At 48.7% G+C, this 16,680-nt stretch overlaps 1 protein-coding gene across 1 annotated transcript in view; it reads right to left on the bottom strand.

The window, feature by feature from the left end:
- The window catches only part of CEP89 (centrosomal protein 89), a 65,834-nt gene that overhangs the window by 36,971 nt on the left and 12,183 nt on the right, over positions 1-16,680 (bottom strand). The window contains exons 5-8 of the mRNA XM_040976557.1: positions 12,154-12,253; positions 7,426-7,454; positions 5,690-5,732; positions 2,397-2,615 (exon numbers count right to left, since the gene is read on the bottom strand). Coding sequence (XP_040832491.1) covers positions 2,397-2,615; positions 5,690-5,732; positions 7,426-7,454; positions 12,154-12,253 — 391 coding nt within the window. The remainder of the gene's footprint in view (positions 1-2,396; positions 2,616-5,689; positions 5,733-7,425; positions 7,455-12,153; positions 12,254-16,680) is intronic.

The raw sequence follows: 16,680 nt of genomic DNA, 5'->3' as shown, positions 1-16,680 counted from the left end.
AGGCAGGACACATTTGCAAATGAAGATTTAGCCAACCGACCCATCACACCAGGCTCAGAAACAGCCCATGTTTCACAGGATATAAAAATATGTGCCACGGTCCAGCATTGTGGAACTGTGGGTGAAGATACCCCCTATAACACCTAAACACCAACATCCCACATGGGTGCTGGTTTGAGACCCAGCTGTCCCACTTCTGTTTAGTTCCTGCTAACACTCCTTGAAAAACAACACGAGTGCTTGGGCCCCTACATCCACACAGGAGAGCTGGAGAAAGGACCTGGCCTTCGCCTAGCCCAGCTCTGGCTGTTGTGGCCATTTCGGGAGTGCACCAGCGGATGGAAAATCATGCTTTGTCTCTCACTCTCTGTAACTCTTTCAAATAAATGAAAATAAATCTTGAAATATATATGTGTTGAAAAATCATATAAATAGCAAATTTAGTAGAGTTCGTAATCTTCCCAAATAATAGCAATGTCATATTAGAAACAATAATGGAAAACAGATCTCACAAGATAACAGCATGAATAATAGTAGATATCTAGAAATAAATGTGCCTAACACAACACAGACATAGAGTTTACATGAAGAAAACTTAAGCCGTAATACTGATCTTATACAAATAGAAAAGAAACATTGGTGAATAGTTTTTGTAATCTTAGTGTTAAAAACAATTTAACCTGAGAGCCAGGTGCAGTAGCCTAGCAGCTAAAGTCCCTGCCTTTAACACACCCAGGATCCCTTATGGATGCCAGTTCATATCCCAGCGGCCCCGCTTCCCATCCAGCTCCCTGCTTGTGGCCTAGGAAAGCAGTCGAGGTTGGCCCAAAGCCTTGGGTCCCTGCACCCACATGGGAGATCTAGAAGAAGCTCCTGGCTCCTGGCCTCGGATTGGCTTAGCTCCAGCTGTGGCGGCCACTTGGGGACTGAGACAATGGACAGAAGACCTTCCTCTCTGTCCCTCATCCTCTCTGATGTTCCATAAAAATAAATAAATATTTACAAATAAACAAATAAATAAATCTTAAAAAAATAGTTGACACGAAGATACAAGTAATGAGATATCCTATAGTTAGTTGAATTATCAACATTATACAAAATATTATATACATTGACAAACGATTAAAATCTTCAATAAAGAGTTCCTACAAATCAATAAGAAAAATCTTAAGTATATAAGTTTAAAGGTAGGAAATTTGTGAAAGAGGAAAAAACAATCCTGCAAGATGAAAAAAAAAATTCAAACTCATCAATAATAAAAGAAATAAAAAGTAAAATGTGACTTCTTCCTCTTCCTTTGTGATTTTCAATTTAGCAAGAAAACAAAAAGACTGGTTAGCAACGGTAAAGGACACACTTTTACATGATGCCCCTAGGTATAAAATCTGACATGCAATCTCCACAAGATACGATGCTGGGACGACATTTAGTACAACCACTAAGGAGGCCCTCGGGATGTCTGTATCCCACAGCAGAGCCTCCGGCTTCTCTGCTTCCAGTCCAGCTTCCTGCAGGTGTGTACTGGGAGGCAGTGGTTATGGCAGATGTCCCTGGGTCCCTGCACCCAGGTGGAACACCCAGCTTGTGATCTGGGTTCCTGACTTGACGCTGGCTCAGTCCCGGTTGATGTGGACGTTCGGGGAGTGAACACATGGAGGAAAGATCTTTTGTCTCTCTCAAATCAAATCTTTCTAACAAAATTAGATTTTTAAAAAATGTTAAAAAAGGTCATGCTGGGCCTGGCGCCGTGGCCTGGAGGCTAAAGTCCTCGCCTTGAGCGCCCCGGGATGCCATATGGGCGCCGGTTCTTGTCCCAGCGGCTCCACTTCCCATCCAATTCCCTGCTTGTGGCCTGGGAAAGCAGTCGAGGGCGGCCCAAAGCTTTGGGACCCTGCACCCATGTGGGAGACCCGGAAGAAGTTTCTGGCTCCTAGCTTCGGATCGGCACAGCACCACCCATTGCGCTCACTTGGGGAGTGAATCATCAGACAGAAGATCTTCCTCTCTGTCTCTCCTCCTCTCTGTGTATCTGACTTTCCAATAAATAAATAAATCTTTAAAAAAAAAAAAGGTCATGCTCCAAGAGAAGTATCAGAATGACAATAATGACAGTAGCAGATGATATCAGCTTCAAAAAAAATGTAATGATATAAATGGAAGAATCTTTTCTTTTTTTATTACATTGCATCATGTGACACAGTTTTACAGGCACTGGGATTCCCCCCTCCCCTCCCCAAAACCCACTCCCTCCCCCCCATAGTGGATTCTAAATGGAAGAATCTTAAATGCTGCACATAAAACATCAACAAATGCACACAACATGAACTCCCACATAATAAAACGAGTGAAGTTCCGCTTACTCCTTTAACAATGAGAGAACTGCGTACCTGTGTCACCTTCCCGAGGGGACTCTCTCTCAGCTTCCTTCAGCCTAGAATTGGCGCGTTCTAGTCTCTTACACGTTAGCTGCAGCTCTCGCATCGCTTCTTTCGTTACCTGTAGTTCAAGGGTGAGGGCTTGATTTGTATTGTTCAGGAGCAAATTTTCTTCTTTTAGTTCTTTAAACTTTTCTTTGATCATTTTTTTAGATCTCTGACGTGCCCTACCAGTTACACCTGAAATGATAAAGCGGAGAGCTTAGAAATACGAATTGGCATTTGTAATTTTACATTAACGATCATTGCAGAGTTTATCCCAAACATCACTACAGCATCTACTTCCTGGCAGGACTGGAGCTGTGTGCTTCCATGACTGGAAAGGAAATGGCAGAAAGGTCCAGAACAGGACGTATAGTCTGGCAGAGCCACAGCAGATGGCTGGAAGACATGGCAGAAGGAGGTGGGGGCTGGAGGAGGCCCTGTGTTTGGGGGTGCACAGTGAACACCACAGGCCACCGGGAGTCAGAGAGAGCTTGAGGTCCTATCTGAGGGTCAGTCGAGCACCGCATGCTCCCATGCCCAACTGAGAAGGAATCCTGAGACTCAAGAATGAAGAAAGCTAACATGTGCAGGATTCCAGACTAAGATGGGTGTTGGGGACATGCTGCGGCAGGCCAGGCCGGGCACCTACCTGAGCTGGGGCAGTATTCTTATTGTGTTCTTTAGGAGTTAACCCGTCAGGTATGCTGCTGGACTTACAGATCTTATCAGCTAGGCTTGTGGGTGGAGAGTGGGGACAAGCTGGCTGGCAGGTGAGCATTCCTTCTGAGGGTTGGAGGATGGTTGGGATGGAAGTGAGAAGACTCAAGGCATTGTTAGAACAATGGCTTGCTGTCACTTCCACCAGGTGTGAAAACTGGAAGAATGGATTGGGAGGAAGGCGGCTCCAAGGGCCAACACCAGGGAAGGGATCTACAGAGATGGGGGCCAGAACCTGACGGGACCCAGGGAGCTGGGACGGGCAGCAAAGGGAGGCACGAATGCCTGCTGTTACAGGAGGCCATTGTTTGGGGCAGACTAAATACCAAGATAGAGTTACTTATACTAAAGAGCCACAGCACCAGCCCCAAACTAAGTTGTTATCTGACCCCAGGAAAGGGAAAGAGATGACCATGCAACTTCCCAGACAGGCATGGCTATCTTTAACCCTTTTGGAAAGAAACCTGAACTTAACCAATCAGGTAACAGTCCTATTGTTCTGTCTTCCCTTCCCTGCCTCTCTTCCCACCTTCTTCTGTCCATAGAGCCAACCTTTTCTGCTGGGCTCAGAAAGAGAGAAAAGGTGTTTGGGAGACTCTGAACTTGACAGGGAACACAGTGAAGGGGACGGGAGGGAGAGGGCGGACTTAGGAGAGTGAGCAGCGGTCAGCGAGGGACAGAGGAGGGGAGGACTTGAAGAAGGAATGGGCGCACTCCGGGAGGCACCTGCGGAAGGCCCAGGGGCTGAGCTCCCTGCCACCTGCTTGGGACATGCAAACTGAATTCTGGGCTCCACCAGAACTGGCCTGGCTCCACCCATACCGTTGGTATTTGGAAAGTAAACTAGCAGGCGGAAGAAAAAGAAAATGTTTCTCTCTCATATAAATTACAAACAAGACAAGATAAAAGCTTACTCAAAACACATCAAATACCAAAGTGGAGTTATCCATCCTTAGAACTCCCTAAATCCTAATCCCAACCCCTAGAACACAAAAGGAGCAGCTCAGAAATGGGGAAACCTAGACACAAGAATTCCAGAGATAAAAACAGACAAGATCAAAGACAAAGCCATGGCCTACAGTGTGATAGGAGAGGCAAATTCCAAGGGGGGAGGTGGCTCCAGGGAGGGCCTTGTCCTGGCAGGACCAAGGGACACCACGTGGCTGCCAAAAGCCAGGCTGCAGCATTAGAGGAAGGAGGCAGGAGGCGCCTCCCTGGGCCAGTCAGTGCCTGCAGAAATGGGAGCTCCTTTCCAGGCAGGATAATCTGAGCCTGAAGTCAGAGAGCCAGGTCAGCTCAGGGACCCGCTGAGGCCCAGGAGGAGGCCCTTCCCAGAGCTGCAGTGAAATGGGTCTCTTGACTTTAGGCTTTTTAGCCTCTGAACTATTGAACTAACTAAATAAGCCTCTTTGCTTGGAGCATTACCCAGTCGCAGGCATTTTGCTTTATCAACTCAAACTAGGAGTTCCAGACCAGTGATGTGAAACACGTCAGGCAAACACGGCAAACTCCACCGTGGAAGTGACCGAAGCGCCCCACTGTACTGAGTGTACACCTCACCCTGGACCCCTCACCTCAAGACCTCTCACTCAGCCCTCAGCAACTGAGCAGAGCCCTTGTTTGCACAGCTCATCCCCGTAATACACACACACACACACACACACACACCCCACACATCAGGGGCTGGACCTTCTCTTCTGAGGTCAAGACTGAAGTTCAATGCCTTGGAACTCTTCCCAACTCCAGTCATGGGACAAGAAGCAACAGCCTTTGCAGGAGAAAGTGAGCCTCACTTGAGCTCAGATGACTCTGGGTGTTCCCTAAAACAGTAAGCTTTTCGGGACCAGCATCGTGGCACAGCCGATAAAAGCACCGCCTGTGACACACCGGCATCCAATCAGGGTGCTGGTTTGAGTCCTGGCTGCTCCACTTTCAATCCACCTCCCTGTTACTCAACTGGGAAAGCAACGCAAGATGGCCCAAGTGCCTGGACATCCTCCACCCAGGCGGCCCACCTGGGTGAATCTCCTGGCTTCCACCTGGCCCAGCTCAGGCCATGGCAGCCATATGGAGAGTGAGCCAGTGGATGGAAGATCTCTTTCTCTGTCTCTCCCTTTCTCTCTGGAACTCCGACTTTCAAAATAAATAAATAAATCTGTTTTTTTTTTTTAAGAGTTATTTATTGGAAAGGCAGATAGACAAAGAGAAGGAGATACAGGAAGAAAGATCTTCCATCCCATGGTTCACTCCCCAAGCAGCTGTAATGGTCAGAGCTGAGTCTATCCAAAGCCAGGAGTCCAGAGCCTCTGCTGGGTCTCCCACACAGGTGCAGGGTCCCAGGGCTTTGGGCTGACCTTGACTGCTTTCCCAGGCCTCAAGCAGGGAACTGGAGGGGAAGGGGAGCAGCCGGGATACAAACCAACGCCCATATGGGATCTTGGCTCATAGAATGTGAGCACTTTAGCCACTAGGCTACCACGTAGGGCCCAGATAAATCTTCTAAAGCACATGCATAAGCTTTGCAATCACAACCGCATTCGACAGGCTCATACCTGGGGAGGGTAGAGGTTTTTCACACAACAAAGTCTTTTCATCCTAGGGGAGGAAGAAAAGAAAGAGTGTGAATGAAGCGCTCCTGTTTTCCGTAAGTGGACATGAGCCACTGGGACACTGTGTTTCAAGATTATCAAAGGACTTCCCTTTGTTTTACCTCTTGTGGGTCTGTTTGTTGTTTTGGGTTGTTCGTTTGTTGTTGTTTTTAAGAAACCTGAATGTCCAGCATTTTTCATTTCTGGATGACAGAGAGCTCTCATCTGCTGAGTCATTCCTCGGACACCGCCTCTGATTGCGACTGAGTCAGGCTGAAGCTGGGAGCTGGGACCTGACCCTGGATGCCTCACGTCAGCGTCACTGCTGCAGCGTCCTGTGAGCTCTGTTAGGCGGTCAGGTGGAAGCTGGGGTCAGCAGCCAGGGTGGGCATCAAACCCACGCTGCACCTTAAGCACGAGGCCAAATCCCCAGCACTCCACGGTTTTCCATCACTGACTCTGAAACCTTCAGTGTCCTCCTTGCTGGTGGCTCTCTGCTGGGGCTGAGCGGGTAGGCCTGTCTGAGCCCTCTTCCTCTTTTGGCCCGCGAGTCCAGGGACTGGCTCTTTATGTGTAGTTGACTTTCTAAAGCAGGTGAGAGGTGGGTGGGGGCCTAGCAGTTCATCCCACCATCACAGTGCCAGGGTTCAAGGCCCAGCCCCAGCTCCAATGTCCAGCTTTCTGCTGACGCAGACGCTGAGAGGCAGTAGTGATGGCTCAAGCTGAGTTCCTGCCACTCATGTGACAGATACCTGGACTGCGTCCCCAAATTCCACCCCTGCCCTGGCCCAGGACTGGGTTTAAGTCTACAAATTATTCATGTGCTTTGAAACCTTTCAGTACGCTGCTTTCCTTATTCAGGTATGTAAACATAAGTTTCCTCACTGATTTCAAAGTATTTAAAAGAAACGTGCAACAAGAAAGGGCTCCCTCACTGGGGAGGTGAAGATTTCTCTGCACACCCCACCTACAACTGTTCTGCACCTCTATTGTTAACAAATGCCTTGTTAGAGTTATAAGCCTGTTTGGACTATCCTAAAACTCGCCAAATTCAGTTAAGCCAAGCTTCAATACTACAAGCTGTTAAATATAAAATGAAAACAGGCCTGAGACAGCTGGGATAGTACCCTATAACCATTTTAAGGTGTATAGCAGCCGAATGTGTATAAACTAAAAATTGAAATGTCAATGAAGTAGTCACAGCTTGTGGTTAAGAACTTGCATCTTCTAACGTATCAGTCACTCAAAACCATGTCAATTAACCCCTTAATGATGTAAATAGTTGTTAATGCTATGTTGTGGCTTTTCATTGGACAGGATAATACTCTGCCAGTTCTGCTTTCAGACCAGAGATGGTCACCCCAAGAATCTGCTGAATCCATCTGGACAATAAGAGGCTGGACTCTATGCATGGCACATGCTTGCAATGGCAGAATCATGACTTGATTTGAACTGTAACACTGCAACTAGGTGAGGATTCCACCATGGGGGGAGGGCAGGGGGAGAGGCTGGGGGAACCCCAGAGCCTATGAAACTGTGTCATAAAATGAAATTCAAAAAAAAAAGAAAAAAGGACTCCATGTGGAAGATGCTCGCCGCCCTCCCGACCCACACCCCAATCACACAGCTGTTAAAAATTATGGAGGAAATTCTACTTACTGAGAACATCTGTTTCTTGTTGTTTTTTTTTTTAATCTTACCTTTAAATTCAGAACTGCATCTGTGTCATCTGATTTTAAAAAAAGAAAGGAAGAAAACTTTTAGAAGAAGATAAATTTAACAGCTCAGAAAAGTAAAAAAATCATAGAAACTCCGCTTGTGCAGAGAAGCCCAACAAGGCTCCCAGGAGGGCACAGATGTGGCACCTAGGTCCCTTAGCAGGGCAGGGAGCCTGCCTGCGGTCTGCCCACCGCTCTCTGCCGCACCTGTTCATGGGCACCTCTGGTGTAGACCAAGGAGGGCACAGATGTGGCACCTGGGTCCCTGAGCAGGGCAGGGAGCCTGCCTGTGGTCTGCCCACCGCTCTCTGCCACACCTGTTCATGGGCACCTCTGGTATGGACCAAGGTCAAACTCCACAGCAGACCCCAAGTCCTTCCCAGCTGGGATTCCTCATCCCCACCTCTCTGTGTTTCCCACGCATCCACCTGCTATTGTCCAGATAGGCCCAGGCTAATTCTTTTGATTAGAAATGCCATCTGATTGGGCCAGAAAAATAGGAGGGGATTTCCAAGAGTTTGTGGAAAAAGGAATAGTCTATTGTGGAGCAAAAAAAAACTTTTTTTTTTTTTAAGCCCACACATAGTTTTTCTGTAATAGACATTTTCCATTGACCTTCTGAAGTCCCCTCCTCATTGTGCCTTGAAGGAAACTGCTCAGCTGAGTGAAGACAGACACAGCCCAGCTTCTCAGAGTTCACACACGGGTAACCCAGGGAGCTTAGGAAGAGAGCAGTCTTACATTCCCCCTTGCCTTGACAATTTGTTGCACTGAAATGCTAGATGTGACTTCAAATTTTTCCTGTTAGCTTAACAATGCGTAAATAATGGGCTGAAAACAACTTAGAAATCAATGTGTAAAAACAAAAAGGCATAAGTCCCAAAGAAGTCAGGAAAGACAAAAATATTTAAAAATACATATAGAGTTCTCAATCGACTTCCTTACCCACTGCAATCACCAACTATCATCAAAAGAATGTCATTTCCATCAACTTCCTTTTTATTATTACTATTTATTTATACTTTTAGTGGAAAGTCAGATATACAGAGAGGAGGAGAGACAGAGAGGAAGATCTTCTGTCCAATGATTTACTCCCCAAGTGACTGCAACGGCCAGTGCTGAGCCAATCTGAAGCTAGGAGCCAGGAACCTCCTCTAGGTCTCCCACGCAAGTACAGGAACACAAAGCTAGATGGGAAGTGGAGCTGCCGGGATTAGAACCGGTGCCCATATGGGATTCCGGCGTGTCCAAGGTGAGGGCTTTAGCCACTAGGCCACGGCGCCGTGCCCACAATGGAAGGAAAAGCCTGTGGCCGTCAGAAACGACAATGAGTCATTTCTGATGAGCACACGTTTCAAATGATTCACAAGAAAAAATTCACACTTTTAGCAATATTCTTAAAGACAGCTTTGATTAAAAAATTCGCCTTGATTCTGTGTCCCTTAAGGCTATAGCAGCTACAGCAAATCTTGCTGCCTCCATAAATTAGAGTTTTTGGGTCCTCCTTAAATTATTCACAAAGCATGATGGTGAGAACACGGGATTAACCAGAAGAAAATGCTGGCAGTTCCAGCAGCAGGCGATGGGCCAGGCCGAGCTCATTTTACTCTTCTCTCTACTTTTGTCCATCTTCAAATCATTGCAATGAAAATTTTTAGAAGACAGTTCAAATATTCCACCCCCCCCCAGAAAATACTAATCTCTTTTGTGTCTTATTCATCAACCTGTCAGAAAAAGAACCTGATGGAAATTAAACTCACGCTTTCCATGAGCCCTGGCTCACTTCAGCATGCAGTACCCAGGCAGTTGCCATGGCTGATGGAACATTTCAACTCATCTCCTGTGTCTTTACTTATCATCGCTCACAAAGTCATGCACAGTCCTTGATTCCTCAATTCTGTGACAGGCTGGCCGTATAGACAACGAACACCCCCAACACAAGTGTCCTCTATTGGGCATCCTATCACAGAAAGATGTCATGCTGGGGACTGGCCCAACCTTTACAGAAAGAAATACATTTCTCTTGTCCAATATTTTGCTGACCGGGGCAGGCACTGTTGACACAGCAGGTTCAGCCGCCCTCAGGATACCTGGACCTCAGACTGCCATGCGACACAAGTCCCTGTGACTCTGCTTCTGATCTAGCTCCCTGTGAGTGTGCCTGGGAGGCACGTGGGGTGTACACATGCGACATAGCTGATCCCCACGGTGACCTGAATAGAGAGACCTTCTCAGACCGCGTCAAAGAAGCCGCAGTCACTCAGCCAAGCCTCCTGCTATCGGAAATGGAACAAGGGAAGACCAAAACACGTGTCCCACACACGTGTGGCAATGTGATCATCTGCATAGGACCAGGCATCTGTATAAATGTAGGGCCTAGACTTAGAATCTGGTATCCTCTAGAAACCAAGGACCACTGTAAGAGCTGCAATCCCCCCAGCCAGCACCTGTGCTTCCAAGTTCTATTTCCAGATCCACCTGTTTACATCGCCTGTTTGTTACTGCCAAGGGCGGTAAACGTTTCATCACTAGAGGGCGCCAGAGACAATGATGAGAGTGCTCGGGCTTCTGATTCACTTTCTCTCCGTCTCTACCTTTTTGCTGTTGTTGGCGGTGGTGGTGTTGGTGGTAGTGGTGTTGGTGTGGGTAGTGGTGTTGGTGTTGGTGGTGCTGGTGCTGGTGGTGGTATTGGTGGCAGTGGTGGTGGTGTTGGTGGTGGTTTGGTGATGTTGGTGGTGGTGGTGGTAGTGTTGGTGCTGGTGACCAGCAGCAGCCTTCAGCATCTGCCCAGGGGCTGCTTACCTGACACCCTATGCAAAAAAGTAGCACCTCAACCAAGTTCTGCAGCTGGTGGGCCCCAGCTACCTGCTCCCCAACAAGATCTGCACCCCAGTCCTGGGTGAGGCTCTCCCTGGTTTCTGTCAGCGCCATGTAGTGGCTGTTCCCTCCAGCTGCTGGTCCTGCCTTCCTCAGTGTCTGTCTCGAGTCTGGCTCCTCTGCTGCTGATGAAATGTACACATTTCACCCATCTCCTATCACCTCACAAAGTCGTGCACAGTCCTTGCCTCCTCAAGCCTGTGTCAGGCTCCCTGAGAGGCAGCGCCAGACGGCCCAGGTCCTCAGGGCCCACGTGTGAGACCCGGCTGGAGTTCCAGGCTCCCAGCTGCAGTCTGGCCCAGTCCTCACTGTTGCAGGCATTTGGGGATTGAAGCAATAAAGATCTACTTCTCTGACTTACAAATAAAATGAACATAAATATTTCCTAAAAGTCCATAGAAAATGGAATTAAAAGGGTCTTTTTTTTTTTGGGGTGCAAAAAGTTAAAATGCTTGTGAGTTTCAGCATAATGTATATTTCTCATGAACTTTTTAGAAGACCTCCTCAATTCAACTCGATCGATTCAATTACTTTTGGGTTCTTTTGACAGGCTCCTGACTGACAGGTGCTGTATTAGACCGAACACAACTTGTTCCAAGCCAAAAGGCCAAGAGGCAATTAAACACAGCGGTTGGAGTGTTGCTCTGATTCATGGCTACTCCACTTGTAATCCAGCCAGCTCCCTGCTAATGCCCCCGGGAAGGTGGCAGATGATGATCCGGGGGCTTGGGCCTCTGCCACCCAGGTGGGAGACCTGGATGGAGCTCCAGACGCCTGGCTGCAGCCTGGCCCACCTTCAGCCATTGTTGTGTGGCCATTTGGGAAGAGAATCTGTGGATGGAAGATCTCTCGCTATCACTCCACTTTTCACGTACATAAATAAATCTTAAGAAGAAAGGAAGAGGAAAGAAAGAAAAGAGGCAACATATAATACTATGTACCTGATATACACATATTCTAAGCTGGTGAAAGTCTGCATGTTTTGGGATATAATCTACCGATTTCTGCACCTGATTTGTTTTTGAAAAGAGAAGGTATTTCTTGTATAATTAGAGAGACACTTACTACAAGAACTCAATATTCAAATGTTACCAGGCTAGCATTTTGTCTTCCAGGAGCCTGAACACCTCAAGGGCCCCGAAAGCAGCTCCTGCAGCTCACTGTGTCTCACTTCCTAGACAAAAAGCACCTCTAGGGAAACCGAAAGCTGTATCCTGCTGTGCCGCGATGTGCTCACTGTCAAATACAACGCACAAGTACCCAGCAGATCCTGACAGCCCAGGCCCCGGGGAGCAGAGGAAAGGAGCGTGCAGGGCTTCGTGGCAGAGCTGGCACCCTCCTACACAGGGTCCCCTTAGGGCTCCGAGGACAGACAACAGCACCTTACACTTAAAAAAAAAAAAAACAGGGCCTGGCGTGGAGGCCTAGTGGCTAAAGTCCTGGCCTTGCATGCACTGGGACCCCATATGGGCACTGGTTCTAATCCCAAGGGCCCTGCTTCCCATCCAGCTCCCTGCTTGTGGCCTGGGAAAGCAATTGAGAATGGTCCAAAGTCTTGGGACCCTGCAAACTGCATGGGAGACATGTAAGAGGCTACTGGCTCCTGGCTTCAAATTGGCTCAGCTCCGGCCGATGCGGCCACTTGGGGAGTGAATCCAATAGACAGAAGATCTTCCTCTCTGTCTCTCCTCCTCTCTGTATATCTGAGTTTTCAATAAAAATCACAGAGCCACGGCAGAGAGGTGCAGCGTCTCTATTTCCCCAAAGCAACCAGCATTTACGACTACGAGATGCTCTTGTGTCTTGAAGAGCTGCGCCGTGTGCTCAGCTTACCTCTGTGCCGTGCGTGCGGCGCTGCAGGTGCGCCTGGACGTCCATCTTGTTCACGTGGCTCTTCATCATCGTCGCTGTCCACCCACTGCGACCGAGGCACCTTTTTTGTTACAAAAGAGTGCAGATGTGGCAGATGTTGCAGTATAAATGCCCTCCCAACTCAAATGCTTTTTTCCACCCTTTCTATTGCTGTCACCTGAGCGGTTTCCCGCGGGGAGATGCCAAACGGCTACACCTGGTGGGGCCAGACGAGCCCTCTGGCCCCAGGGAAAGCCCGGGTGGCAGAAACAACACCAACCAACTTACACTGAGCCTGTGGGGGGTTTCACGCCCCACTCCTGCTGCCTCGGCAGCTTCCCTTCTCATTCCTGCTGGGGATCTCAGGAGCAGGGGCTACATCCAGCCCACTCAGCACACATCCAGTGCCATCTTACCTGGGGCACTGAGTGCCAGGGTTACACAAAAGGATACTATATAGCACTGTAAATAAACCAACTAGGCTACCCACAAAAAGGAAGCCTCTCTAAAAGGCCAAAGGATACACACTGCAAGATTAAATCAGTCTAATTCGGCACAATAGCCTAGTAGCTAATCCCTCGCCTTGCGTCTGCTGAGATCCCCGATGGGCATGGGTTTGTGTCCTGGCTACTCCACTGCCCATCCAACTCTCTGCCTGGGAAAGCAATTGAGGCTAGACCTTGGGACTTTGTGATATGGGAGACCCAGAAGAAGCTCCTGGCTCCTTGCTTCAGATCAGATCAGCTCTGGCTGTTGCAGCCACTTGGGGAGTGAACCAGCAGACAGAAAATGTCTCTTTCAGTATCTCCTTCTCTCTGTATATCTGTGGGCCAATAAAAAAATTTTTCAAAAAAATCTAACTTTCAGAATTGGCAGAATTAATTTAGGATCATTTATAAAGTTTTAATCTAATCCTGGAGTCAGGACCATGGTATGTATTTTAAATTGCATGCTACTAGCAACATAGTCAGATGTGAGTATGTGTTCTACAATTTCATGCATTTAAGGTTTAAGAGCTCACAGGACTAACCTAACGATCAGAAGTCTTCCACTGCTGGCAAGATATTGGGAAGCCTGACAAAACAGCAAGGAAGCTGGAGGGTCCAGGTTCTTAGGACTGTACGTGTGAGGTGACGCAAAGCCAGGAAGTGAGTGACCCTGGGGATGCACAGAATCCCACCCAGCACCTCACAGCGCTTACAGACACAAGCCCTCATCCAGGCAAGGCCAGGGCAACATACTCCCCAAAGTGCACCGCATGGCCACCAGAGGGGGATCCCACCAGGCTCTGGCCGGCTCCACCCTGGGGCAGGTCTGCTGGAAGCACTACTTCTGCAAGGGGCAATTTTGGTCCAAAAGCTAGCAGGGCTGCTCAGGTCTGCACTGGACGCAAGTCTTCCTGGACCTGGGTCACATACAGGACAGCTGAGCTGGGTGTGTGATTGCACACCACCTCGCATGCTGCACAGAGGAGATCCTCGTGCCACAAGCTGGCAGAAACCGCGTACGTTGGCGGGATCACCTGCTCTCCTGGCCTGCTCCTCCCACCAGTCAGGTCCAAGATCAAGGCGGAAATTTCCTACAGGCTGCACGGGTATGTACGTCCGTAAACGCTGATGAGAAGCGTGAAGAATGCCTGCTGTGGTTGGCACTGCTACGCTGTCCACCCAGCAAACAGTCCCTGCTGAGTCTCCTGCTAAAAGATTCTGAGTTTATTCAGCGCAAAACTGGTTCAGCCATTCTCTCCCCCTGACCTGCTGTCTGTTCGAGGGAGGGATGTGTGCTTGGCGAGCCTCCTGCTGGTGGCGTCCAGGAAAAATACTCCTCGCAATAAAAACAGGGCAGGCTGATGAGAAGACCTCCTCCCACCTCTTCCTTTCTGCTCTGGGGCCAGGAACTGCCAGAGACACTCGTGGGACAGTGAAGAGGGGGCCGAGGGACTCTCTGGGGCCAGGCTTCCTGAGCAGCTGAGATGATGTTCTAAGCCTGTACTTGTTGGCCCTATGACAGCAAAGAACTTAATGCCTGACCCTGAAGCCTTGTGTTTGTCTCTCCCATTATCTGCAGCCAATAATGATGATGATGATGATTATAGTAATAATAATAATAATAATAATAGAGACGGCACACTGACAACAGAGGTTTCTCCTGAAGCGAGAAGACTGGAAGAGGAAGGACAGAGTTCCACAAGGAACTTCTGCTTAGGTACATTAACAAACGTTTTAAACAAATGCATCTAGGTGTTACTTGTATAACAAAAGAAATTTTTAATGTAAAGATTTAAAAATATGGAGAGAAAACAATTTAAAAATAAGGAGAGGGAAGGGACGGGGAGGGAGTGTGACATTCAAATTCTTCAAAGCCGCAATAGAGCGGTCCCAGGGAGACCCTGGTCCTCCCGGTCAAGATGCTGATGGGGATGGCGTGTCCCCTCCGCGCTGCAGTGCCTCGGTTCACACCCTGGCTCCCTCTGCCTGCGAGTGCCGACCTCAGGAGGCAGCAGGTGAAGGCTCATACAGGAGACCTGGACTCAGCTTCTAGCTCCCGAGTTCAGCCTGGTCCAACCCTGCCTGTGCTGGGCCTTTCTGAATCAGTGGAATGGGAGCTACCTGTTTCTCATTCTTTCCTTTTTTCTTTTTTTAAGATTTTACTTCATTTTTATTTGAAAGGCAGAATTACTGGTTCACTCCACTAGTGGCTGCAACGGCTGGAGTTGATCCACAGCCAGGAGCCAGGAGCCTCTTTCAGGTCTTCCCCGGTGAGTGCAGGGTCCCAAGGCTTTGGGCCATCCTCTGCTGCTTTCCCAGGCCACAGGCAGGGAGCTGGATGGGAAGTGGAGCAGCTGGGACATGAACTGGCACCCATATGGGATCCCAGCACTTGCAAGGGAAAGATTAGCCAACTGAGCCATGTGCCAGCCTCTTTCCTTCTTGAGAGAACCGACTTGCCCCTCCATGAATGATTTCCAGTCTCCATCCAAGCATGTGTATGGCACACACTGAGACACCAGCTTGTCAGTAACTGGTTGGAGGAATGAACAGATCAGTGTGCTGTGTTTTAAGGCAAGAGGCTCTGCGAATTCACACCCACACACAAGGATGACAAGAATGTGTGACAGGAGAGCTTCGACAACATCTCCTTGGTGGTTTCTGTTTGAATGCAGTAACAAGGCACTCAGCCTCTCTCCTTCCTTAAGACCCGCTGAAATCATTCGAAGAACAGGAGAAAGCCAAAGTCTGGATCAATGGCCATAATTCCAGACTCCATCCTGGAGATAACAGCCACCAAACAGACAATGTTCATGCGAGAGGGAGAGGGTTAAGAGCTGCCAAACATCCTTAGACTCAAGCAGGTGGCAAAGGTTTTAAAAAAAAAAAAAAAGCACAGTGTCACAGCCACAAAGGGACATGGTGGGCTTCTGCAGGGTGCCATGAAATCAGGAGTGTGCGCAGGCCCAGGAGAAGGCAAGCACTCTCCATGGAAGAGAGCAGCTGGGAGAACCAAAGGGAGACGACTCCAGCAGAGCCCGACTTCACTACTGGAATCTAGTGTGCATCTCAAACCACATAAAGGTGGCACAGGCAGACAGGAAGAATCCAAAGAGAAGAGACAGAAGTGAGACGGCAACCAAAGGATGTGAGAAGTAAATTGGAAGAACTGAAAAAGAGAGAGGAACACATCAGGTTAAGCCTACGCTCATAAACTGGCATCCTATACTGAGCACCACAAGTCCCCCGTTCCATTTTCAACCCAGCTCCCTACCAGTGCACCCAGGAAAGCAATGGAGCATGGCCAGAGTGCCTGGGCCCCGGCCACTCATGTGGGAGACTTGGAAGCAGCTCCTGGTTCCTGGCTGTGGCCTGGCCCAGCCCCAGCTCTTCTGTGGCCATTTGGAGAATCAACCTATGGATGAAAGATTCTCTCCCTCTCTCTGAAACTCTGCCTTTCACATAAATAAATCACTTAAAAAAAAAAGTGACATAGAAAAAGGAGGCAAGGGCCAGTGCCACAGTTCAATAGGCTAATCCTCCTATTTCTTTTTAAGATTTATTTTTTTTATTACAAAGTCAGATATACAGAGAGAAGAAAAGACAGAGGGGAAGATCTTCTGTCCGATGATTCACTCCCCAAGTGAGCCATAATGGCTGGTGCTGTGCCGATCCGAAGCCGGGAACCAGGAGCTTCCTCCAGGTCTCCCACACGGGTGCAGGGTCCCAAGGCTTTAGGCCATCCTCAACTGCTTTCCCAGGTCACATGCAGGGAGCTGGATGGGAAGTGGGGCTGCCAGGATTAGAACCGGTGCCCATATGGGATCCCAGTGAGTTCAAGGGGAGGACTTTGGCCGCTAGGCCATGCCGCCGGGCTCTAATCCTCCTATTTCAAGAGTTGCATCCCACATGGGCCCCGCAGTTCATGTCCCGGCTGCTCTATTTCCAATTTAGCCCCCTGTTGATGACCTGGGAAAGCAGTGGAAGATGACCCAAGTTCTTGGGCCTCTGTACCCGCATG

This window comes from Ochotona curzoniae, unplaced genomic scaffold, assembly GCF_017591425.1.
Source record: "Ochotona curzoniae isolate NIBS_2020 unplaced genomic scaffold, NIBS_Ocur_1.0 contig_2699, whole genome shotgun sequence".
Classification (NCBI taxonomy): domain Eukaryota; kingdom Metazoa; phylum Chordata; class Mammalia; order Lagomorpha; family Ochotonidae; genus Ochotona; species Ochotona curzoniae.
This window is presented reverse-complemented; position numbering and strand designations above follow the sequence as displayed.